The sequence below is a fragment of the Caretta caretta genome, chromosome 1 (genome assembly GCF_965140235.1).
Source record: "Caretta caretta isolate rCarCar2 chromosome 1, rCarCar1.hap1, whole genome shotgun sequence".
NCBI lineage: Eukaryota > Metazoa > Chordata > Testudines > Cheloniidae > Caretta > Caretta caretta.
Window position 1 is genome coordinate 253,732,706 of NC_134206.1, and position 26,275 is coordinate 253,758,980.

The 26,275-nt window shown below is 43.7% G+C and overlaps 1 protein-coding gene across 3 annotated transcripts in view; it reads left to right on the forward strand.

Annotated features, from left to right (window-relative positions):
- The first annotated feature begins 982 nt into the window (after positions 1-982).
- Positions 983-26,275, forward strand: part of TXNRD1 (thioredoxin reductase 1) — a 52,674-nt gene continuing 27,381 nt past the window's right edge. The window contains exons 1-5 of one of the 3 annotated variants that reach the window (XM_048831793.2): positions 983-1,241; positions 11,388-11,551; positions 15,280-15,340; positions 21,052-21,161; positions 25,041-25,163. In XM_048831793.2, coding sequence (XP_048687750.2) covers positions 1,148-1,241; positions 11,388-11,551; positions 15,280-15,340; positions 21,052-21,161; positions 25,041-25,163 — 552 coding nt within the window. In that variant the 5' untranslated portion in view covers positions 983-1,147. The remainder of the gene's footprint in view (positions 1,242-11,387; positions 11,552-15,279; positions 15,341-21,051; positions 21,162-25,040; positions 25,164-26,275) is intronic. The other 2 variants (XM_048831802.2, XM_048831811.2) reach the window with 2 other exon arrangements.

Consider the following 26,275-nt stretch of genomic DNA (forward strand, 5'->3'; position numbering starts at 1 on the left):
TAGAATATAAGGGTTGGAAGGGACCCCAGAAGGTCATCTAGTCCAACCCCCTGCTCGAAGCAGGACCAATTCCCAGTTAAATCATCCCAGCCAGGGCTTTCTCAAGCCTGACCTTAAAAACCTCTAAGGAAGGAGATTCTACCACCTCCCTAGGTAACGCATTCCAGTGTTTCACCACCCTCTTAGTGAAAAAGTTTTTCCTAATATCCAATCTAAACCTCCCCCACTGCAGCTTGAGACCATTACTCCTCGTTCTGTCATCTGATACCATTGAGAACAGTCTAGAGCCATCCTCTTTGGAACCCCCTTTCAGGTAGTTGAAAGCAGCTATCAAATCCCCCCTCATTCTTCTCTTCTGCAGGCTAAACAATCCCAGCTCCCTCAGCCTCTCCTCATAACTCATGTGTTCCAGACCCCTAATCATTTTTGTTGCCCTTCGCTGGACTCTCTCCAATTTATCCACATCCTTCTTGAAGTGTGGGGCCCAAAACTGGACACAGTACTCCAGATTCACCTCATACAAGCACTGTAGTGCAATCTCTTGATGGTGAAAGCACAACTTACAAATGGATTTTTTTTTGTCACATGACTGCACTCAAAACCAAAACAATGTAAAACTTTAGAGCCCAGAAGTCCACTCAGGCCTACTTCTTGTTCAGCCACTGGCTAAGACATTAATTAATCATTAATTAATAAAGTCACAAGGGAGCTGCCCCTCATCAGCTCCTCAAGACTGCGGATTGGGGCACAGGCCAATTCACTAAACAGCTGCTGTGATTCCCCCTCCACATTTCTCCCTCCAGGGGCAGCTCAGTTTGTTAAACAGCCTGGGGTAAAAAAGAATCACTTGGGAGCCAGGAGGCGGTCCGGCATCGGCCGCAGCATTCAGTAGCTGAGGCGCGTCCGCCGGCAGGGGTCGCCCGACGCCCTGGAAACCCGTTCCTGCGCTGCAAGCACGTGGGGCGGGGTTTGCCGGCGGCTCTATCGCTAGTGCAAGCGGAGCTTCACCTCGCAGGAGAGGAGGGCGCAGCTCCGTTGCCTGCAGCCCGGGCTTCCCTTGCGTCCTTATCTGGTGCTGGCCTGGCAGAAGGCGCTGCGCGGCCCCTCCCTGGGAGCCGCTGGAGGAGGATGCGCTCAGTCCCGCGCCATGGGGAGCTCGGTGAGGAAGGGCAAAGCGGTGCTGCCGGCCGAAGAGGCTGCCCGCCCCACTGGCCCCCGCCGGGAGCAGCCCCAGCGAGCAGGTAGGCAGCCCGCCCCTCGCGCGGGGACCAGGCGGCAGCCGGGCAGGAAGGTGGGAGCAGGGAGCGGGGCTCGGCTCCCGCAGCAGCAGAAAGTTCGCTCTGCCCGTGCCAGGTGGCAGCCGCTCCCCAGCGCCTCCCCACCTCCTCGCGTCTCTCCCTGCCGGGGGCCTGCCTTGCCGAGCGCGGGGGCTTCCGCAGTGGGAGCCTGCGATTTTTCTTCTGTGTGGGTATCGGCCAAGATGTGCAGCCCTGCCACTGGCTAGTGATTTGGGGTGCCCAACTTCATAGATTGGGGCCTGATTTGCAGAAGGTGCCAAGTGCCTGCCCCATGAAACTCAAGCCCGTTTAAGGTGCCCGAACTAAGCTAGGTGCCCCAAAATAAAAGCACCCCAAATCACTAGTTGCTCTTGAAAATGTCGGCCTCCTACGTAGATCAGGTGTGAGTCTCTGCAGCGAAATAGATAACTGTATAGACCATCTTTCTACATGTCTGCCTAAAAATACACAGTTCTGGCAGCCCTTTACTCAAAGTACTTGACAAATGCCAATTAATCGATAGCTCTGGTCCATAAACTGACAATGAAACACTTAGATTTTCTGGTAAAAGAATTCATAAGTCTCAGAAACTGAAGCTAAAAATTGTGTGTGTTTGGGGGGGGGGGGCAACATAAAATCGAGAGCTCTGTAGCTATCTTTCTGCTTCAATTCCCTCTTCTAACCCTGACTCAGGACTTCTTATACTGGGACTTTTTAGGTATTTGTGTATGTAATTTCGGAAAAGGTAGACCTGTTTAATGAAGTAAATGTGTGACTACAGACAAGGCTTCAGTAATAATATGTTTCTAAAATTCAACTTGAGAAATTGAATTGTTTTCTGTGATTGCTTATACTTATCAAAATCTTGATCTGGTTTATGTGAAACAAAGATGATGTGGTTGATTCAGTTCCTATCTATTTATGGCCAGATTCTGATAACCTGTCATTTTGTTCTGTGTTTGTACAGCCCCTGGCACAATAGGGACCTGGTCCATGAGTGGGACTTCTAGGTACTTTGATAATACAAGTAATTAATGATGATGATGTTCAGTAGTACTTTACTCCATTAATAAACTAACTTAAATGAATGGGGCTAGTCAGGGAGTAGAATGCCAATGAATAAGGACATCAAAATCTAGTGATTAGTATTTACCAGCATGGTAGCACTAGTCACTGAGTGCAATATTCCTTGAGTAGGTGTCCATATCACAGAAGTTCTTATCACCATAAATGGCACCCTGGTAGCATTCACAGCAGAGAGGGTAAATTTTGAAGTGACATGAAGACTGAATTGTCCTCTCACCCATAGAGATAGTCCCTCCAGTCCAGGTTAGGACTAAGGCAGCTAGCAGTACAGTGTGAAGAAGCTTGCACTTCAGCTGTCCGTTTTGTATTTGTTCTATGGATAAATCAAGGTCAGGACTTCCATCTCCAGTGCTATCAGCCTGGCACTTAACATGAAGAATACATTCACTAAAAAACTGTAAAAAGTGATTTAAAAATGTAAAGGGTTTGAAATGCTGAATGGCTGAGATTAAAAAAAAACAAACAAACAAAAAACTAAGTGTATCTAGAGTAAACCAAAAGCCATTTTAAATATGTAATATTTTAATAGGGCATTCAAGGCTGAAGGAAACTTTTAAAGCATTACATATTTTTGGATTATGGAAAGTTTTTAATACACAGCCCTCACTCCCTCAAATTTGGATACGGGTTGGTTGTTTTTTGTTTTGTTGTTGCCATAGAGCATTTTTGTATATATGATACTTGAAGAATTGTCAGGGCTAAAACACTTTTGTAGTTCTGTAAGATAATGTGAACCACTTTATATCTGTTATATATACAGCTTCCCCAGAAATACAATGCGGAGAGAGGAGCCGCCCCTCCAGAGCAGCAGCTTTGCTCCTGGAACCCCCCCCAGAGCACCCAAGATTTAGTCAAGGGTATATAGTACAGGTTATGGACAGGTCACAGGGCTGTGAAGTTTTCTTTATTGCCTGTGACCTGTCCATGAATTTTACTAAAAATACCCATGATTAAATCTTAGCTTTATACATGATCACATACTATATAGTCCATAGAATCTTCCCCTCCCCTCCCCCAGCTCCATGTCCTCATCTCCCCCAACTCCACATCTCGGTCCAAATTTGTGAGGTGCTGAGTGCCTTACACTTCCGATGACTTCAGTAGGAGTTGAGGGTTGGGCTCTTGAGACGCAATTCCTTGTCACTGGCATGTATGGAAAGATTCTAACTGGAATCTTGGAGTGAGTTTAGTATCAGGCCCTTCGTGGGTAGACTTGTAAAATATTGTTACTATTAAAAATCACTTTTGCACATTTTCTTTTACTAATAATAGCTGGCAGAGCCCCAAAATCCAACACAACTTCATGGTATGAAGAGAAGGGGCCCAAATCACTGCTGTGTTACTCTACATTAATGCCAGTGTAACTGTACTGAAATCAATGAAATTACATCAGCGTGAAACTGGAGTAATGCAGTGACAAATTAGGCCCAAACTCATTTTATTTCTCTTTGTGCTGTTTCCTATAAACGTTTCTGCCATATTATTGTGCGTGTGGACTTTTAAAATATAACAAACAATGCTTCATAGCTGTATTCATATAGCATTACTGTTGACGGATGCGAGCTTGCAGACTCTGGGTTCAATTTTGTCCTCGCTTACATCAGTGCAATCTTAGGCCTAGTCTGCACCTAAAATTTAGGTTGATTTGGCTATGTCACTCAAGGGTGTGAAAAATCGACACCCCTGAGAGACATAATTGAGCCAGTCTAAGCCCCAGTGGAGACACCACTAGGTTGACCTGGCTACCGCCTCTCGAGGGGGCAGATTTTCTACAACAGAAGAATCCCTTCCATTGCTGTACCAACTGTCTACACTACTGTGCTATGGTTGCATAGCTGCAGCAACACAGCTGCAGCACTTGTAGTGTAGGCATACCCTTAGTGACCTCAGTAGTAACTGAGAGCAGGACTTATCCCTTAGTATATGAACTGCCAGTACATTTCCTTGCCAGCCTAATGCTCATTCAATATGCATTTTTTTTTATTCCTGTGTGTTTTGCTATATCCCCTAGTTCCCCACAAGCATAACACCATCAAGTGGACATTTCGTCAGTTTGAAAATAAATAAGTTAAAAATAGCATAAGATCCTGCACCTGCCCTGATGTCTCTTGACAGTTTTTGTGGTTTCACAATCATATTCCTTTATTAGAAAAAGAAAAATATCTCCCAGGTTGCTGTGAGAGAGACCCACAGGAACAAAAGGGGAAACAAAGATCAACATTTTTGAAAGTGGCCAATGATTTTGGGAGCCCAACTTAAGACACCCAAAACCAAATGTGAAATAACCTAAATTCTTGAGGAACTTTAACAAGACTGAACAAAACAAGCATAACACCCTGGACTGTGTACAGATATTCCCTCATTCTTTGAGCTATTAGGTCTTATCCCATTGCCTTCTCTCCCTGGTTCCCAAAGGCCCTTTTTGGCCTCAGCACTCTTTCAGCATCCCTCCTCCCCAACATAGTCCTACCCAAACTTTCTGAGGTCTGGGCCTTTAAGACTGAGACTGGCTTAGTCATCTGGCACGTCTTTGGTCATCTGAGAAAGCTTTCTGGCCATTAAGTGCCCCTCTATGAAGGAGACTAAATCATCATAAGAGGAAGGGTCGTTTTGGCCAGCCTATCCTCAGAGGTCTCATGGTAGTCTTCTCAGGAATCTGTCCAAAACCAAGAGTTCCATGATCTTTTTCCATGCGGTTGGTCCCGGAAGGCAGTCACTCATGTCTCAGATGGATCAGGTTGAACAGTTGTGATCTGGTGCTTTTTCTCTGGGTATTTCCACTAATGGAATCTCTGGGCCCCTATGGCTGTAGTTGTCTGGAAGTAGTCTTCAGCAGTTTCTGTTGGCATGTCATAGTATGCCTTCTGGGTCTCCCAATATGGAAAAGGAACCAGAAGTGAGGATACTGGCCCACTGGTCTCGGAGCCAGGCCTCCTATAGGGCTGTTCTTTCAAATGTGAGGAGATATGCCTTGATGTCATGCCTCTGTTGTCATTTTTTGTAGATAACTGTTAGCCTTCAGGGATTAAGTTCCCTTGTGGCCACATCCCATCTGAGTCAGGGCTTTTAGTTGTCTCACTACTTTGCATAGAGTGACTTGGTCTTGTGTTGCCTGGTTTATCAGCAGTTGACTGTCTCCTACTGTGTTCACACCCTCACCACTTCCTCCATTCTCCAAAATGGTTTCCCTCTCCCTGGGAAAAGTCATCTGTGCCAAATCCCATCCCTAATACCATGTGTGACAATACACCTCTTTCATCATGTCAGGGCGCAGCGTTTCTCCCAGTGGCATTGGGCGCGTATGAGGTAAATCAGTCCTACTCTAGAAGTTTAGTTCTTCATGTTGGTGTATTAGAGGAGGCCCTAGGTTTGGTCCAAGAGCTTCCTTAAACAAACGAGTCCATTTCCTACCTCTCACTGGAGTATGCCTCTTCATATGCTGGCTATCAATTGCCAGCCACCCTCTAACCCACTCTGTGCCCAGCTATGCTGGGAACCAAAGCCCGCTCCCAAAATAGAAATAAACACATTTCTCTTATTGAGAAAAACAGCTCTTTATTTGGAAAAACCTTCCCCCCCTCACTGCACACAGCCCTTTTGCTGCCTGCTCCTCTCCTCTCTCCCTCACTCTATCTGGAAGAGGTTTCTAAAGGTCACAGGCTGTCCTTAATTAGACTCAGGTGTTTATAATTAACCTGAGGTAACCTTTTCCAGGTCATATTAAAAGGTCTTTAAACATTCTAAGACTGATATACCTGCCTTCAACCACATATTTATCCTTTTAAAGATAAGCACAAGAAAAGAGGTGCTCATTAATGGAGCATTACTATAATGCTCTCCTTCTAATAGAAATGAACAAGCTGTTTACAGTTCAAATTGCTGAATGAGATATTTGAGCTATTTTAAAGCTTACTTTTGTGTTTTAGTACAAACTAAATGAAGGTGAAATACATGCTATAGAAATTCACTGATATTTCTGCATCATGTGTACGGTATTGAATGAAAGGATTTTATTCACTTTGTTTTATTTTGAATAGTGTCATGTCTTGAATTTAGTAAAGTTATAATATACCACCCTTCTAGAACTGTCAGGTCTACCTTTGTCATGCTGCTAACACCTGAGAGCTTCCAGACCGCAAATCTCTAGGATCTGGATTTTCTCCTACTGCCCACTCATTCTACACTTAGCCTCAAAACACTTTCAGAGATGCTGGGACGCTGCTTAGGAAAGCTTGGTTTCCTTTGACCACCACGTTCACTTTTGATACTTGGTTGATGGTACTCTTCCTTTAATGCAAAGTACTTCCCTGTGTTTGCTTGTGATGTTCTGTGTCACTAAAATGCAGACCTGATAGTAAATAATAGATAGAGACGGTTCAGAAAGGAATAGTTTTACTGGTGTGCATCAGGCAGTGGTGTTTGTTAGAGCAGTGGACTAGGACTCAGGATTCTATCCCAGCTCTGCTGCGTGACCTTGGACAAGTCAATTCAATCCTCTGTGCCTTGGTTTCCCCACCTGTAAAATGAGGAGGATGATACCGAATTCCTAAGCACTTGGTGCTAGATTCACAAAAAGTTTTTAGATGCCTAAGTCCCAGTTTTAGGCTCTTTAGTGATCCACAAAACTATTGAACTCTGTAGGCGTCTAAACTAATTTGACACCAATATTTTCAGGGTACAAGTTCCCTTGGTACCTAAATTTCTGCCTCTGAACAAGCACGCTGCTGCCTCCCTCTAGGCATCTGGACGCCTGTCTCCTGCCTAAGCCACAGAAGGATTGTCAAACGGGGAAGATAGGCACCTATCTTGCATGCAGGGCCTGATCTTGTAAGTGTGCTGAGGGGCTGCTTATTAGATTGGGTCCCATTTAAAATCTGGCCAATAGTGGTGTCCACCTTATAACTTTTAGCCCAGTGGCAGGAGTACTTGCTTGGGATGTGGGAGACCCAGGTTCAGTTCCCTCCCCTGCCTGAAAGGGGGAGAGGATTTGAACAAGGTTCTTCCACAGCCTAGGCAAGTGTTCTAACCACTAGGCTAAAAGTTATAAGGTGGGCACCACCACTCATGGGTGCCAGAAGGACTGCAAAAAAGGCTAATATTCTGGAGGGTATTAACAGGAGTGTCGTGGAAAACGTGGAAGTAATTGTCCCGTTTTACTTGGCACTGGTGAGGTCTTATCTGGAGTACTGTGTCCAAGTCTGGGCACCACACTTTAAGAAAGATGGGGGCAAATTGGAGAGAGTCCAGAGAAGAGCATCAAAAATTATATAAGGTTTAGAAAAGCTGACCTATGAAGAAAGGTTTAAAAAAAAACCTGGGGAAGCTTAGTTTTGAGAAAAGAAGACAGAGGGGGGACCTGATAAGAGTCTTCAAATATGTTAAGGGCTTGTTATAAAGAGGAAAGTGATCAATTGTTCTCCATGTCCACTGAAGGTAGGAGAAGTAATTGGCTTAATCTGCAGCAAGGGAGATTTAGGTCAGATATTAGAAAGTTTTTTTCTAACTATAAAGGTAGTTAAGCTCTGGAACAGGCTTCCCAGGGAGGTTGTGGAATCCCCATCACTGTAGGTTTCTAAGAACAGGTTGGACAAACACCAGTCAGAGATGATCTAGGTTTACTTGGCCCTGCTACAGTGCAGGGGACTGGACTAGATGACCTCTTGAGGTCCCTTCCAGCCCTACATTTCTGTGATTCTATGAGAAGGATGTGCATGCGTGTGTCTGTGAGGTGGTGGGAGCGGGCCAACCAACCAAAACAGTTCCTTCCCAGAGCCGTGGAGGGAATACCCTTTCTCCCCCCACCCAAGCCTGACCCTCCTCTTCCCCTCTCACACCTCACCCTCACGCACACCATCTTGACCATCTCGGTGCCTATGAACCACAACCAGTTCACCAATCTTTAAGCCTATTTATATTTTCACCATGATTGCCACTAAACAGTGTATTTAGAGATTATAAATTTTGCAGGATTTTTCTTGATAGGACCAAGATAGCAGTTAAGAATGGGGGCAGAGGGAACAGGATGACTAAGGGTAGATAAAGGTCTGCAAAAGAGTTAAGGGGGTAACAGATTCATAGATTTCAAGGCCAGAAGGGACCATTGTGATCATTTAGTCTGGCCATAGAACTTCTCCAAAATAGTTCCTAGAGCAGATCTTTTAGAAAAACATGCAATCTTGATTTTAAAATTGTCAGTGATGGAGAATCCACCACATCCCTTTGGTCTAGTGGTTAATTACTCTCACTTTAAAAAAATTTACACCTTATTTCCAGGCTGAATTTGTCTAGCTTCAACTTCAAGCCATTGGGTTGTGTTTATATATTTATTTCTCTGCTAGTTTGAAGAGCTCTTTATTAAATATAGTTCCTCAGGTAAATACTTATAGACTGTAATCAAGTCACCCCTTAACCTTCTTTTCGTTGAGCTAAATAGACTGAGCTCTTTGAGTCTATCACTACAAGGCATGTTGTCTAATCCTTTAATTATTCTCATGGCTCTTCCCTGAGCCCTTTCCAATTTATCAACCTCCTTTTTGAACTGTGGGCACCAGAACTGGACACAGTATTCAAGCAGCAGTTGCACCAGTAACCTCTCAACTCCTACTCAAGATTCTCATTTCTGCATTCCAAGATTGCATTAGCTCTTTTGGCTACAGCGTCACACTGAGATCTTATGTTCAGTTGATTATCTAACGTAGCCCCCAAATCTTTTTTCAGAGTCACAGGATGGATGACTAATCTGGGAAGTAGTAAGTATGGCCTAAATTTTTTGGCCCTAGATATTTACATTAGGGATGTAAATAACCTGTAAAAAACAGTAACCATGTAACCAATTAAAATTCTGTCAGTTACACGGTTAAACATTTACCCGGGGAACTAGCGAAGCCCTCCATTTTATGTGGGGCTCTGCTGTCACCCCTGGGGATCCCCACTGCTGGGAGGAACTACCGGCTTGATGATTCCTCGTTTACATTTTGAAAGCTCTTAGTTAGCCAGTTTTTAATCCATTAAATGTCTGCCATAAGAGCTAGTTGTTGTTATTGTGGTTGCCCCAGATTTGTGTTGACCACAATAACTATGAGCATCAAGGCAGGAAGCCCAGATATGCAGGTCATCTCAAACAAGTGACAATAGAGACTTTATAGAGACTAGTCACATAGTGTGTTTATGCCACTTACAGTATGCTGCATCTTATTAGTCATGTTAAAATGATATTCCACTGTTCAGTAATTGATATGGATATGTCCAGAAGATTATGAAATGTTAGATTATATAATGGTTTGAATTTTATTAAATGTGAAATATATTTATATTTTAATTATTATTTGTATCCATATGATGTATACAGTAGCAGCTATGTTAGTCTGTTTTCTATTACATTGTACATGGGTGTGGTGCTTTACAAATAACTAAAAAATACAGCTCTAACCATGAGGAGTTCACAATTTCAGGACCTGATCCTGGAAACCCTTACTCATTTATGCAGTTCTTACACAGACAAGTAATCCCATTTAGTTTGTGGGATTTTTGTTCTAAATTCAAACATGACATGACAAGGAAAAATAAAAAATATTAGGGAGGTAATGGAGAGACAGGAAAAATGGTATAATTAGTTAATGTTAGTCTATTTTTAGACTATTTTCATACAATGTCCCAGATCCACAAGGGTATTTAGGCTCCTAACTGCTACTGAAATTGATTAATCAGAGCCTAACTGCTAAGAATTATTGTTGGTCCTATAGGATGGTTCTTATAAGTTATAACTAAATGTGTCATATAAAGCTTTTTATGAGACCTATTATTGACATTTGTTATACTACAAAGCTACAGTAGTTTTATGTTTGTTTGTTTTTAACTGGTTTTATTTACTTTAAAATAAAATGGGAGATGGAAATGTTCAGATACTGAAGTAAATCAGTATTAGTAAATAATTAGTAGTAAATTCTGTCATTAAGAGGGGTATTATTAAAGTTTAGGAGCTATTGAATTAATTGCTTCAACCTTGTTCTATACTAGGCTTATGTAATTTATATTGTGAATGCTCTGGAAACATCTAAGATTAGCACATAATCTATTTACCCTCATGTAAAACATCTCCATTAATATTAATTAGAGCCTCATGACTAAATCCCCATATGCTTTACTGAAAACGTGCCACAGTCACGTGGGAAAAGAATATGATAAAGGTTTGAGCCTCTCTTGGAACACTGATGCTCAGCTGATGATGCTGAAGGCTCCAATTCTGAAATGAGATCTGAATAGGTGGACCCCAGTAATTAGGTTCTACAAGGATGAAGGGATCTTCCTGCATGGATCCGATTGCAGGAACAGAGCCAAATCCTGAAAGCTTGCCTCAGTTATGATTTCTAGGGCAAAAAATGTGAATGGTAAGGCGTTTTCATAAAATGTCATGCAATGAAATCCTGGCCTCATTGAAGTCAGTGGGAGTTTTGCCATCGGCTTCCGTGAGTTCAGCATTTCATGCTCTTACGCTGCGTCTACACTTGGAGTTGGGGGCGGGGGGGTGAGTCCCCCCAGCTCGTGTAGACATACTCATGCTAGCTCTCTTTGAGGCAGCACACTAAAAACAGTAGCTGCGGTAGCATGGGTAGCGGTGAGTGGCAGCACAGGCTAGCCATGCTAAGTATGTGTTCATGGGGTTTAGGTGGGTTGGTACTCAGGGCAGCTACCCCACGCTGCCACTTGCTACTGCGGCTACATGGCTATTTTTAGCACACTAGCTTGATGCGAGCTAGCACAAGTATGTCTATGTGAGCTGGGAATCAACCCCCCAACTCCAAGTATAATCATACCCTTAGACTTTGCCTGCTGGTGTGTGAGCGGGGACAGAGAAAGAACAATGGAACCAGGTGACTAAAATTAGGGAATTGTTTTAAAAAACCCTTTGAAATAAATTATTAATATTTTAATTTCATCTGAACCTGTTCTCAGCATGTCATCTTTGTCATAAACCATTTTACAGTCTGGTTTTTGGTTACTCCACTTTGCTTTAATTTCTTATAGCAGCAGAAGATTATCACCATGCAGCTCAGAATGCAAACAATGGACAAGCCATTACAGCTTCCTGCAAAAATAAAGATACAGACCTGCAGTTTAAAATACAGGCCTACATAGATAAAAACACTGTTATGATCTTCAGTAACACAGCATGCAGTCTCTCTGCTAAGGTAATGTGTTAATTTTCATGCAGAGATATACAGGATTTGTCATATCTTACAAGTTCAGTGTCCTTCATTTCACTAACGTAATTGAGTTGCCAGATCCCATTGACTTCAGCATGGCTCCACATGGGCACAGGAGTCTGTCCATGTGAAGTCATTTTCAGGATCAAGGTCTCGGTTGCTGTCTCCTCTACTTTTCCTAGTCCAGCCATGGCCAGAACCGTCTTTCTAATTTTCCCCCCTAAAAAGTGTATGTCTGGTCTCTCATCCTAGCTGCAGACTGTTCCTACATCTGGCACCCATCCCACTGTCCCTGACAAATATCTGGTCCTCACCTTCCAGCTCACAGGCCTCAATCCAGAAAAGTACTTAAGCATGTACCTAACATATGTTTACTTCAGTGGGACATATTTAAGCACGTGCTGAACCCTAAGCATATGCTGAAGTGCTTTGCTGAGTGAGGGCCATAGAATGTTCTGTTTCCGGATGTTCTCCACCTGGAAATTAAGTTGCAAGGGCTAAATTTTGGCTCTTCATCCCAGCCCATTCATTCAGGGCCTGATCCTAAATTAGAGTTTTCCTATTGACTTCAAGGCTTTGGGTCAGGCTCTCAGATAGATGACCTAGATGAGATTTCTTATTAATTCTGGTGCAGAATTTATCATCCCTTTGTCAATGCCAATTCTTGAGTTACCTTGCTTCTGTAATACCCTTGCTCTGCTATTTAGAGATTTCTTGAAAAGTTATTAATTTATCTAGTTTGTCCTTTCGGAGAAACAGAACTGTGAAGAGTAGTTTCTGCCTTTTTCACGTATTCATTGGGTTTGATTAAATAAGCATGATCTTTCTGTTAAAAGATGACCACTTTTTCTTTCTGTTATGGATAACGTGTTTAACTCTTATTCAGGTTGAGAAGTTCCCAGAAGGAAATTCACATCTACATAAAGATATTTTCCCACTTATTATGTAACTACCTGCATATGCCTCTACACATTAATTGTACATTTGTACTCTAATGGATGTAATTTAAAAATAATTTACATTTTCTCAAAGGGGAACAGAAGTTTTATTTCAAGTTAAGACATCATTTTTAAAAACGATGGGCAATTGGAATAAGATTTTATACATTAGCAGAGGGATCTATGTTAGAGCACAGCCCCATTGTTCCTGTTGTTAGGGCTTCTGTTTTGCAGGATTTATTTTTAGCAATTTTTGATTCATTATTTATTTTTAATTTAGCAATTTTATGTAGATGTCCAAAAATCAGGGCACTAAGGGGCTTTCTCTTTGTATATACTGTAATAAATAATCACTTCATAATGTTCCCTAGTGCACTTCAATGTAGTACTGTTTCAAACAGCACTACATTAAAGCACACTATGGAATCTAAGGGTTTACACGAACCAATTAATGCACAACACATTAGAGTGCATTAGAAATCACCGCCGTAGTGTGCATTACTGCTCCATGTAGACAAGCCCTTAAATACAAGTAACCATTTCCAGAGTTTTTCCAGTGTTTATTTAATAAGCACCGATTTCATTTTTTTTAAGTTGGTAGTGTTTTATTGGTATTATCAGTTAAAACTTAAAACCAGAAGCCCTACTGTTATTGTAAAGTATTTTTAACTGAATTCTAGCTCAAATCATCCGACATCTTGCTCTCACTCAAGTCAAGCTTAACTTTGGATGGAAGCAAGATTGGGCCCTAAGACTTTAAAAGCCGCAGAGCAGAATGACCACAGCACAACTAAGATTAAATCATTCTAGTTCTTGTGTCAGTAGTAAAATAAAACTTGTAATGGATAGATAAGATAGTGTGAGTGTCTGATTTTCTCAGGGCATTGATTATAAGGACAGAGTGGCAAAAATGGAGGAAAATATAAGACATTTTGAACTTTGGTGTTCACCTCTATTTTTAAGGCATCAGAATTAATGAATTCCTTGCCCAGCTAAATTCTAATATGGCATAACAATCTACCTCACTCCTGATTTACCAGTTATGAGGCTAACATAACTCCTTTTTAATGGATTTTAGAGGGCTTGTCAAAATTAAATTGATGATAACAAAAACTGAAGGGTAGATTTGACCCTGCATCTGAATTCTGCTTGGCTTAGGGAGGTGAGTGTAATGGAGGAAGGGCTTTGGATAGCCAGTTCCAGCTCCTTGATCCTGTGGGCCAGTTTACAGTGGTCTAAGCAGTGGTGAGCTGGAGCTGGTTCGCACCGGTTCGCTAGAACCGGTTGTTAAATTTAGAAGCCCTTTTAGAACCGGTTGTTCCGCGAGGGACAACCAGCTCTAAAAAGGTTTCTAAATTTAACCAGCCAAAAATGGCGCCTTAGGCACCGATTCCGTGGGTGTTCCAGCCCTGGAGCACCCAAGGGGAAAATTTGGTGGGTGCAGAGCACCCACCAGCAGCTCCCTGCCCCAGCTCACCTGCACTCCACCTCCACCTCCTCACCTGAATGCACCACCCAGCTCTGCTTCGCCGCCCCCCCCAGGCTTCCTGCGAATCAGCTGTTCAGATGGGAAGCTGGGGCGGGCTGAGAAGCAGGTGGCGGCTTTGCACTCAGGCCCAGGGAGGCAGAGGTGAGCTGGGGCAGGGGGGCGTGAGGAGGGCCACCCGTGTCACAGCAGGTAACCGGGGGATGGGGGGGGAGAGGGCGCAGGGGAACCACTCCCCGCCCCAGCTCACCTCTGCCCCCCTTGGCCTGAGCGGGAAGCCGCCGCCTGCTTCTCAGCCCTCCCTGGCTTCCCGCCGAACGGCTGATTTGCGGGATGCCGGGAGTGGGGGGAATGGAGAAGCAGAACGGGGCGGCGCGTTCAGGGGCGGAGGCAGAGTGGAGGTGAGCTGGGGCTGGGCGCAGGGCGGGGAACTGCCAGTGGGTGCTCTGCACCCACCAAATTTTCCCCGTGGGTGCTCCAGCCCCAGAGCACCCATGGAGTCGGCGCCTCAGGTGCCACTTTTGATGTGATCAGTGGGGGGAGCGGCCGCTCCCCCTGCTCCCTACCCAGCTACGCTCCCCCGCCCCTAGGAGCCAGAGGGACCTGCTGGATGCTTCCTGGGAGCTGCCCCAGGTAAGCACTGCTGGGACTCCCAACCTGGCCCCCTGCAGGTCCCTCTGGCTCTTAGGGGTGGGGTGGGCACCCACTATGGTGGCCCACAAGACCCTCCTGCCTGGTTCTGGGGGCAGTCAGGGGGATGGGGCAGGGATCCTGGGGGAGGCGTCAAGGAACGCTGGGGGTTGGATGGGGCAGGAGTCCCGGGGGGCGGGGGTGGGCAACGACCCCCTCGTGGGGTGAGGAGGGAACCAGTTGTTAAGATTTTGGCAGCTCATCACTAGGTCTAAGCCGCTGGTTGAATTAGAGCAGTTTCAAGGCTGCTCTAACTTATACCACTGGCCTCTGGCCCCTAAGAGAACTCATTGGAATTTCTTGTGCAAGACAGTGACTGCTCACCATTGGGAGTAAGGCCCAGTGTTTCCCAGAGACTGGCTAAGTGACTTGCGCAAGGACACAGTGAGGCAGTGGCAGAGCGAGGAGGAGAACCTATGACCTCTGAGGTTCTTCCCTAGCCATTCATCTACACGCCTCTCAGTGGGAGGATTCTTATGGGCTAAATGTAGATAGCAGATAGGAGGATAAATGGGTGGCCTAGTAGAGGGAAGAACGGAAAATTTTGGTGTTCAGTGCTTTGTGTTAATGTCAATATTTATACACTGTGCTTTATGCAGGTGAAGGAGCTGTTCAAATCCATGAGCGTTCCCTATTGTTCACTTGAATTAGACAAGACAGGTAAGGCTCTTTTGCAGTTGAGTTTCTTGTATGCTAATAAATATACTCACAGTCTGTGAGCACCACAGTCTTTCTTAATATTTCCTGTGACTACTTCCTCGTTGGCTGTATCTGCAAACAATGAGACTGCAGTTCTTCCTTGTAGTCTAAAGATAAAAATTTTTTTGCGTCTCTTCCTCATGGAGAGCATAGATATTCTTGTAAAACAGGTGAAACATTTCCTCACCTGCCTCCTCAGAACAACTATTGAGAGTAACCTCTGCCTGACCTGTTAAAACTACAGTACCAAATGGAAGAACAATGAGGAGTCCTTGTGGCACCTTAGAGACTAACAAATTTATTTGGGCATAAGCTTTTGTTGGCTAGAACCCACTTCATCAGATGCATGGAGTGGAAAATACAAGAGCAGATATAAATACATGAAAAGATGTGAGTTGCCTTACCAAGTGTGAGATTGATCTAGCGACTGTACCAAATGGGATTCACTGCTGTTATGTTTCATTCTGCTATAGCTATGGCTGGGATATGCATGATGGTATCTGAAAATGATAGTGATGCTTCCTTCATCCTATACTGCTTTTATTTAATGTTTTAGCCCCTATGAGAGAAGGTGAGATTGCAGTGAAGTTGCTTTTATACGTACGATGCTTCTCAAACACATTAAACACAAGTAGCTAAATTGAGAGGTGAGGCTAGTGAGACTGTAAGTTCATGTAACATACGCCTTCATCCATACCTATAGGGCTTGCTTCTGATCTCACTTACGACATTACAGTAATGTAACTTCTCTGTCTTCAATGGGTCATTCCTGGCTTACACTGATCTCAGTGAGAGGCATAGAAAGTCCCTTGTGTGTACATTATACCCATTTAGATTATCTTTGACTGACCAACTTGCTCACTTTGGCACAGCCAACGATTGAACCCTGGCTGTGAAGGCAAACGTGGCTCTAAACCACCTTCATGTTTCCTCTGACACAGACTATCCACAGGACTGCTTTAATTTTTATGGTAATTTGGGCTACAATGGTCCTTTGGCCAGGGATCAGTGCAGGGTCACCCAAGCCAGCCCTGATACATCTCTTGCAATGGGGTTGAGGGGTGGCAGAAGCCACTTGCATAAAGCCAGCATAGCTGCCCTCTGCAAGATCACAAAGAGAAATTGTTGGGGCAAAGATCTAGTCTTATGATTTACCCCCACTCATCACCCTGCAAAAGAGCCTTATGCACATTACCTTTGAATTTGGCCCACTGAACCTGAGTCTGCTGAACTGTAAACTAATGTAACTCATATTGCTGAGGGTCTAGGTGATAGGAGTAAAGCAACTGGCACATCATTGTTAAAACGAGGCATTTGTTTTTAAGTTGTCTCTTCCAGATTGTTAGAGTAGTAATGACAACTAATTTTTCAATCAAATTCATTCTTGTGTAAAGGTTCTCTTGCTGGTGCACGCCAATGTCAATCAGCAGAAAGTTTCTGCTTTGTGATATGGAGAGCAAATTCTTACTTAAATCAACAAAGACCTTCGTCTTGAAGTGCAGTTCTTAGATCTGCATGGCGAGTACTTTAAGGGTTTACACCTACCACACTTTCTTACGTAAGCAACAGTTGCTTTTTTTTCCTTACAGCACTAGAAGTTACACAAACATTAGTCTGAAGTTCTCAGGTGGGGCCTTAGAGTAAATGAGAATCAGGCCCTCCATTTTACTCTTGCACTTACTATTGAATTTTGTTTGGCTTTTTAATGCTGCAAAGAGTTTCTTGGTTTTTTTTATAGTATCAGATTGTTAATGGACCCTGTGCAGGGGGCACAAGGGCTGGGGTCAAAGCTCTTTGTGCTTTTCTCCCCTTATCCTGCTCCACTGAGCTATCACAGGATGCTTTTTTCCACAAAGGGGGCAGGCACGGGGGTAGAGTCTGTGCGTGGGCCAGCAGGTGAGCCCAGACGTGAGGAGAGCACACACTGCATCCATTTCAGGGGTGGCAGAGCTGCAGTGTGCACTTCCTGGAAACCCTAGAAAGAATTCCTCCTGGGCTACCATTGCAGCATAGTCCCTCCTTACACATTCAGTGCAGGGTTGTGCCTTTAAGACACAATCCATCTCATAGTGCTGTTAACATTAATGTATATTTAATGACGGGGTGGGGGAGTTTCATATTTTCTTTAATGTTACAGTGTGCCAGATGTAGTCCAATATCGTGGTCCAACCAGCTTTTGATGGGTTTTCCTAATGTTATGGGCCATATATTCACCTGGTGTAAATTAGCACAGGTCCACTGAAGTTAGGGTGACCAGACAGCAAATGTGAAAAATCAGGACAGGGGTTGGGGTGGGGGGTAATAGGAGCCTATATAAGAAAAAGACCCAAAAATCTGGATTGTCCCTATTAAATCATGACGTCTGGTCACCCGCACTGAAGTCATAACTTCATTAGAGTGATGCTAATTTACACCAACTATGAGAGTGGCCATAAATGCCCTCTGTCTCAGAGAAGGATCTAAATGTGCTAGATGTGAGATCCAAGACCTGCTTGTGGATGTTAAACTAGCATATTCCTCAGGGTATCTGAGGGAAAATATAGATTCACCAACTCTCTGCATTATTGTAATTACCATTAATGGAAGAGATCCTACTGAGTGTTTGCCAGAACAAACAGGATAGCTTCTTTGCTTTGTCATTCATCTCTGGCTGTTTGCCCAGTGCAACAAGGGAGTGGCCAAGAAGCTATGAATTCATGACTAAGTTCTCCTGGTATACTTGGGGTGACTAGAGTTATTTGTGTACAATTTGCCTTCTCCAACCAACATATTTTTATCTCATTTCAGAGGATAGTTTTACATGAACATTCTTGAAGCTGTTTAAACTTGTTATAGGAATACAACATAAGGTTCATTTGTTTAAGGTCCATAGAACTCTGACTTTTTGTAGGGTTTTTTTTATATTTTTTTAGCAGAGGGGATGTTCTCCCTCAATACAAATCCTGGGAGGTATTCAAAAACTGTGTCTCAGTATTCCTCAGCATGTACTGGGGTAGGCTGCTGTCCTGTCCCCTCCGCTCAGGAAGGATTAAACACCACACTCGGCGTCTGTTCAGTCCCTTTCCTTAGGGCACCATTTATTGTTTGCACTGACAATCTTTAGCAAACCCCAAAATCAAACAGTTCAACATAAATCCAGCAGCCACCCTTCCCACAGCCCGAGGACTTTCTTGCCAGAGCCTCTCTGCACCTGGCAGCACCTGGTGCTGTGCTGGGAGTGCTGTCTCACCCTCTGTGCTGAAGTGGTTTCCATCATATAGAGGGTTTAACATTTGGTTCAGTGGCTCTCAGCATCCTCACTATACAAATTGTTCCAGTGCCCCTGCCAGGCAACTCTTCCCCAGTCTTCCTGTGGACCAGAAGCTGCCAAAGTTACTAACCCTCTAAGCCGCATATAACAATCTTCAGGCTGCCAGGGCCTGGGGCTTATGCCCTGCTGGAGGCACCTGCCGGGCACAAGGCTTCAGCCCAGCTCTTGTTGAAGCCCCGGCAGGTGCACCCCATGGGGCTGAAGCCCCACTGGGCAAAAGGCCCTACTCCACCACCCTGCTGTAAGGCCCGGTCACCCTTCCTCTTCCCGCTGCTGAGTCTGGTAGGTGGAGAATGGGGGGGGGCATCGTGCGGTCCTCCAAGAGCCACACTTTAACTGTAAAAGAGCCTCATGCGGCTCGTGAGCCACAGTTTGGCCACCCCTACTATAGACTGTCTTCCTGGGAGTCCCCCTGCCACATGAGCCAACCTGCTGCCTGGAGTGTTCCCTTTGAGTAGAGCTCTTTCAGCCTTGATTGGAATCGGGTGCTCATCAGGCAATTACCTGACTCCTTCCTTCCCAGGGGCGGGGCAGGAAGAGGTGTGGCAGGGGCGAGAAGTTGGGTGGGGCCTTGGGGGAAGGTTTGCAGTGGGAGCAGGGCCTGGGGTAGAGCGGGGGTTGAGCGCTCCCAGGGAAATTAGAAAGTTGGTGTCTCGGGTGAGTATTATCCCTAAGTTACGGAGTAGGAAATGGAAATAATAAAGTTAAAGGCTAATTTTCAGTAAGTTGGTCTGTCTGTATTTGAGTGCACAGTTGCATTTCTCCTTTGTGTGCTCACTACCAGATATGTATGCACATATCCAGGACAGGTGTGTATCTATCCATGTGCATGTGCAAATGAGAATTTGCACTGTGTATCCTGTAGTAAGCAGAAGTATGCGCACAACTAAATACACACAAGTGCGTGCTGACCAACTTACTGAAAATCAGGCCCGACGTGACTTGACCAAAGTTACATGGAGATTCAGGAGCAGAGCTGGTCATAGAACCTGTCATGTGTGCAAACCTTGCCTCTTCTCCTCATTCAGTGCTGTGCCAGATCATAAATCATCAGGCTTGGAGAATGTTAGTTGTTGTTTTCTACTAATTTGTTATACAAACCTCTCTGAACATAAGTGGGTAGATTTTTTTTTCACATTGATAAAGTACTCCACAGAACTGGCTTTCAATCAGTCACATTATCTGTGTCTTTAGTTGGGCATTCTAAGATTTCACATATAACGTGCCGCATGTAATAATTTTGGCATTTGAGTTCTATGAAGTCAAAAATTTCTGTCATATTTAGGGTTATCATACATCTGGGTTTTCCCGGACATGACCTCTTTTTTGGTAGTCTGCTCTCCATCTGGGAGGATTTTTCAAATAAGAGGAAATGTCTGGGGGGTAGTGGAGCAGATGCCGCAGCTCAGAAAGGGCGGTCTATGTGCTTCGATCAGTCCCTCCCCTGCATCCGCAGCTGCTGGATCCCACCCACCCCACCCCAGCCTGCCAGGTAAGCGGAGCTGCCAAGTGCCTCTCAGTCATGCCGCCTGCCATGCTGCGGCGCCTTTGAGCCTGGCCAGGAGGGTGACCGGGCCAGGCTGAGGCTCCCTGCCCTGGGTATGGGGAAAAGCCTGCAAGCACTGACTGACGTGCTGGTGCCATGTCGCGGGCCTGCCACTGTGACAGGGAGTGTGACATTGACCCCCACCTTGAGTGTGAGGCCACAGGTACTCCCTCCAGCACCCCCAAATATCTCTCTCAGGGAAACCCCACCCCCTAAATACCCCTCCAGCACCCCCAACTTAACCTCCCCTCTTACTCTTCCCTCTCCCCCCCCCCCCCCCCCGCTTGGCAGTGTCCTCTATTTGGGAACTTGAAATATGGTAACCCTAGTCATGGTAACAGATGCAATTGAAGGCAGAGTTCTGAAGAAACTAACCAAAAGAGAACCATCCCGAACTTTTAGTAAATTTTCATAAGATATTAGCATGAAAAACTAATGGTTGATGAGGGATTTTTTTTCTGGAGAGCTGAGAGTGAAAAATATTGGTAGTTATTTTCTTTAGAACTGTTTAAAAACTTAACCACAGAAAATCTAATTTCCCTATTTTTTTCTAAATACATTGTAAAACTGGCAGGAACCCTAGCCAATCAGTTTATTGGATTTCAGCAGACTAAAATATAGCAAGTCATTCTACCTTTGCATGTGACTCATCATTGCCTTAGGAAACAGGTTGCATTGAAGTGTAATCCAGTTCATGGGGAAGTGAGTGATCTTTCTTGAGAAACAGAAAGCCACACCCCTCTGTTATTTCACTTCACATAGTAGCCTTCATAAAGGAAGACTTGAGACTGTATTCTTTTGTACTTTATTTCACAGAGGATGGGCAGAAGCTGCAAGACGCACTGTATGAACTAACCATGGAAACTTCAGTACCAATTGTATTTGTGCAACAGAAGCAAATAGGAGATTATGACAAAATTTTAAAGGTAGGAAAAGAAACAACATGAGCAGACCTTTATAACTTTTTAGGTTTGAAGGTAAGAATCAGTACAGATGCAGCCTTCCTTTTAACAGTATGTAGTTCGGGGGGTTGTTTCAGCCTCGAGTCACAGTCACCCTTTTCCCATATTACTGAATGGGAAGCAGGTCCTGGCAAGATCCCAGCTAAATCAGAGCAGTGCTCTGAAGGGGGGCTGGGAAGGGGGAGAGGGGAAGGATCTTGATATGGAAAAAGTTGAGAACTACTGATGTAGTAAAGACTCTAAACAGTTTCGTAACTTGTGTGATGCAAAGTAAAACATTCTTTTTTTTAAATTTTCAAAGCATGACTTACAAAGTATCGTCTCCTCTCCAGATACACTATAAGTAAGTTTTGTAGTCTCTTCTTATGATGTGTGCTTCATCAAGGTATCTTTTCTCACTAATTATGTTTGATGGTTATCTGGTAGTTATTTTGTGATGGCTGTCTATTCTCAGACAGGGCTGTTGCCATCAGGCAAACAAAAGGATGTGTTTTGGGGAGGAAGAGAGGTGGAGAGAAACAGCACACTTTCTTTTTAAACTTATTTCTATAAACTTGAACAATATGAATGGTATTTCACAGAGTACAATAAATGCTTCCTTCCTAAGCTCTTCTAACAGAAATAGAACTTGAACCTAGCCATAGGGCAAAGGCCATGTTGCAAAAGGGGAACCGAATCCAAAGTTTTAGATGCAATATTCTTTTTTCTGTGGGTTTTGTGTGTGTGTGTGGTTACATGTTCCCAGCTACTGATGTCTCTGATGCTTTCAGGGTTTTGTTTCCATTTTTAAAAAGCAGTCTGTGACTAATGCTTCTGATTTAGCTTTCTACAGCCAAGTCTATACTACTGACTTTTGCTAATATAGCTGTGTTGGTCAGGGGTGTGGATGAGGTGTGATCTGTGACTTAAAGAGCTGTGCTGGAAAAAGCCCCTCGTGTAGATGGTATAGCTTTCATGATATAGCTTATTTCGCTTGGGGTGACTGGAATAATAAAAGTGCAGCTTTGCCAGTATAAGCTGTGTCCACCCAAAGAGCACTTTGCTAGTATAGCTATTCTGGCAAAGCCTTCAGAGTGCAGACCTGGTCAAATAATGAGATGTTGCATGTGGAATTTCAGTGAGGTTGACATGTGCTGGGGCTAGGAGGTTGAAAAATCTAGCTTAAAATCAGAAGCTACTGTGAACCTTCGCTATGGAAGCATCATCATCCTTCCTTAATGCACTACACATGATATGTGTTTGGTGTGAGAGTCACAGTACATCATATATAGTAGAATATTGACTCTTTGGAAGATATGATATACTCATTGAATGAAACTCCAAATAGAGAGAAGTTTGTAGTGATTTCAGTGCGGCTTTAGGGCATAAGGATGTTTTCGCTAATTTATCGTATGTGTGATTTGTGATATAAATAACAGCACCATAATTTGTTGAGATGTTGTTTGCTTAGTGTGGGTTTTTTTCGGGGGGCGGAGAGATGGGTGGAGTATTGCCCGGTTTGTTCATTCTTTACTTCCTGATTTTGTTCTATGAATTAGCATTTTCTTAATACGTTCCTTTATCTGACGCATTTGTTCTCTTCATGTACTTTCACACCTTGATCCATAGGGATAATAACCTCGCAGTGCAGTGCAAACAGCTAAATCAACAAAAATGTGCTTGGCATGTAATTATAATAGATGCTTGAAGGGGTCTTGAAATTTAGTCAGCTCAATGAAGTGAGTTAAAGGTATTTTCAAGTGCTTTTCTTGTTCCCTGAATCCCCCTGCCAATTTAGGGGGGGGGTTTGCAATCAAATTTTCCTGTGTTCGTTCTTTTTTGTTTTTCAATGATTTTCTCTCCTTGCTGTCTGAAAGAAACAGAACAACAAAAGAAGACAGCAACAGACAGTGAGCTACGTCTTCTCCTTTCTTTCCACTCCACCCTGATCCACACATGGCTCTCAATACCTTTGTGCTGAAGAGGGATTTGTGCACTTTCCCCTGCTTTGGACACTGCAGAGGCTTTTCTGCTCAGTCTGGGGGTCCATGCAGATGTATACAATGGGATAGGACAGGGGTGGCTAACCTGAGCCTGAGAAGGAGCCAGAATTTACCCATGTACATTGCCAAAGAGCCACAGTAATACATCAGCAGCCGTCCCATCGGCTCCGCCAGTGTCCCACTACCCCCCAGCACTTCCTGCCCACCGGCAGCCACTCCCCCTCCTCTCTGTGCCTCTCAATCAGCTGTTTGGTGGCATGCAGAAGGCTGGGGGGGCGGAGGGGGAGTGAGGGCATAGGCTCACGGGAGGGGGAGAGGGTGGGAAGGGGTGGAGTGGGGGCAGGGCCTGTGGCAGGGCCAGGGGTTGAGCAGTGAGCACCCGCCGGCACATTGGAAAGTTGATGCCTGTAGCTCCAGTCCTGGAGTTGGTGCCTATACAAGGAGCCACATATTAACTTCTGAAGAGCCGCATGTGGCCCCGGAGCCACAGGTTGGCCACCCCTGGGATAGGAGGATGCCTGTCATTCCCCCTCCGACCTTGCAGAATTTATCTGGAGAAAGTAATTCAGCCCCAGCCTGGCTGTGTTACCTCTTCCGTGGAGGTCCATATTCTGAAATGAAGTTTCAGAATTACAAGATGCAAATTTTCTGAAAACATTTTTTTTTTTTTTTTAGTTTCAAACATTTTTTTCTGTGGGAATGTCTGTCGAAATAATACATTTTTTCTAAATGCTTTGGTTTCAACAAAAATTCTGTCAAAAGTTTTGATGAAAAATTTCCTTCCAGCTTCCTTCCACTAGCTGACAAGCTCTCAGAGAGCTGTGTGGTTTCAAAGGTGGCTGTGTCCCTTTAACATACGGGGATGTTTATTTAGTATGGAAAGTCATTTGGAGCTATGCCCATGGACACCAGCTGAGGATCTGGTCCTTGCTCACTAGAGGACTTATCTTGTGCCATTGGGGTCAATGGAAGTTTTGCCTGCAACATCAAGTATCAGGCCTCGTGGGAAAAATCCTTCATTGGGATTTAGACTGAGTAAAAAATGAAGTGGGGCCCCACACATTTAATACAATGGCTGATTTTGGACAGAGGGATATGAAGATTAATGGAATGTGCTTTATAGACTACAAGTATCCAAATGCATGACTGTTAGAGCAGAATAACAACAGCTAATCCACAAAAAGAGATCAGAGGCAAATTCATCTCTGGTGCAACTCCATTGACTTCATTTGACTTTCTTTCATTTGGGCTTATGATTCTGGAATGAAAGCTAAAACTATTATGTAAGACATCAGGGAAAGCCACATGCAAAAAACATTAAGTATAGTTTTGTTTTCTAAGAGGGACTAGTTTATGTAAAGTGGTAAATGAAGTTTGTTTAAAAACTTCAGGGGATGTTTTCAGGGAATATGGCATTGCTGAATTTTCCTGCTCAGACATGCTGTGGAAAAAACAATTCTAGAAAAGGGTGGCGGTTGGTGGGGGAATAATTATTTAAAAAACCCCAACAGATTATAGACCTGTTGCATTCACTCTGTGTCAGCATATTATATAGTATGAACAGGGACTAGGGCTGATTTAATACAGTACATTGAACTGTTCAGACCAAACCTGCACAAAAGCAGCAGGTTCATATTTTTGTGTCTATACAGGAAGCTGAGCTATTGGGGTAAGGATTACAAAGATACAACTCTAAGAAGCTAATGGGGAGCAGTGTTTGCAAACTCCAGAAACACCCATTTCCCCCTCCCCCAGCAACTGTTTCTCATTGGAAGTATTCATTTTGTCATTGATTCAGATTTGAGAGTTATGGATACTACTTTTCTTTCAATAAATTTGTCTCTTTGTTTTCTTCTTTCAGGCACATAAGGAAGGAAAGATTCAAAAACTACTTGAAACAAAGGGACATGATCACATGCAGGATTCTTATGACTATGATCTAATCGTCATTGGAGGGGGTTCTGGAGGTCTGGCTGCTTCCAAGGTATGGGTGACAAAATGCAAATGTATGAGCCACTGATAATTGAGCAGAATACATCCTGAACATTTCAGGTCTGAATATCTCTAATATTGTAGAGGCATCAAATTAATTCTTGTTCTTTTGTGGATTTTTGGGTGCTAGTCCCAGTGGCATGGTATCCTCATTTAAAGAGACAGTTGCTCTGAAGATGAAAAGTATGAAAATGTAACAAAGTGAATATAAAATAAAACTTGACCTTTTCCTCCCACCTCCCTTCAAGAGATATTGTTAGAAAACACTGGGAAAATATCTCAAGAGGTTTTCTTAGCATTTGGATTAAATTGCTGAGAGCATGTTAAAAACTATCCTGAAATTATTATAAACAAGTTTTTATTTTTGTCTGAGATTAATATCCACCTGGGAATCTTTGTGTGTGTGTGTATGTACATAGGTACGTACATACATGCGCCTGCGCGCACATTTTTAAAAAAAAAATTGGGATCAGTCATTTTATTTTTAATGGAAGAAGTTGTATAACTTCAAAGTTTCATAAAATGAAATCCTGGCCTCACTGAAGCCAGTGGGAGTTTTGCTTAACTAGCTGTGAGCCCTTCATATGATGGAATATAATTAATAACGCATGAGCCAGTTGTGGTCATTCAAGATATCAGGTTTACTAGTTTGAAAAACAAATGCCACTCTTGACATCTACAGATCGTGGGCTAAATTCTGTATTCATGTATACCAGCACGACCACGCTGAAATGCAGGGGATGTGCAGAGATGTAACTGAGGGCAGAATTTGGTGCCAGGTGCCTTTATGCTGTTATGGGACATGTCAGATCAATGCAGTAGAAACACATTGTTAAAGGGAGAACCAGATAAATAACGTTTGTTAGAAGGATTTTAAAACAAATGGAATGTTGAGAAATTATTTAAGCAATATGACTGGCTGAAGTGGAGAGCATCAGTTCTTTAGCAGTGCCCTCAACCTACCAAGTGGAACTGTATCACTTGTAGAAATCTATATGCCCGTTTTCCCCCCCTCTTTTCCGTCTTGAGCATGCAGATTAATTCTGAAGATTAATGACCGTCTGGCCATGCCCTTGCAACTCAATTGTTATTACATAATTAAAA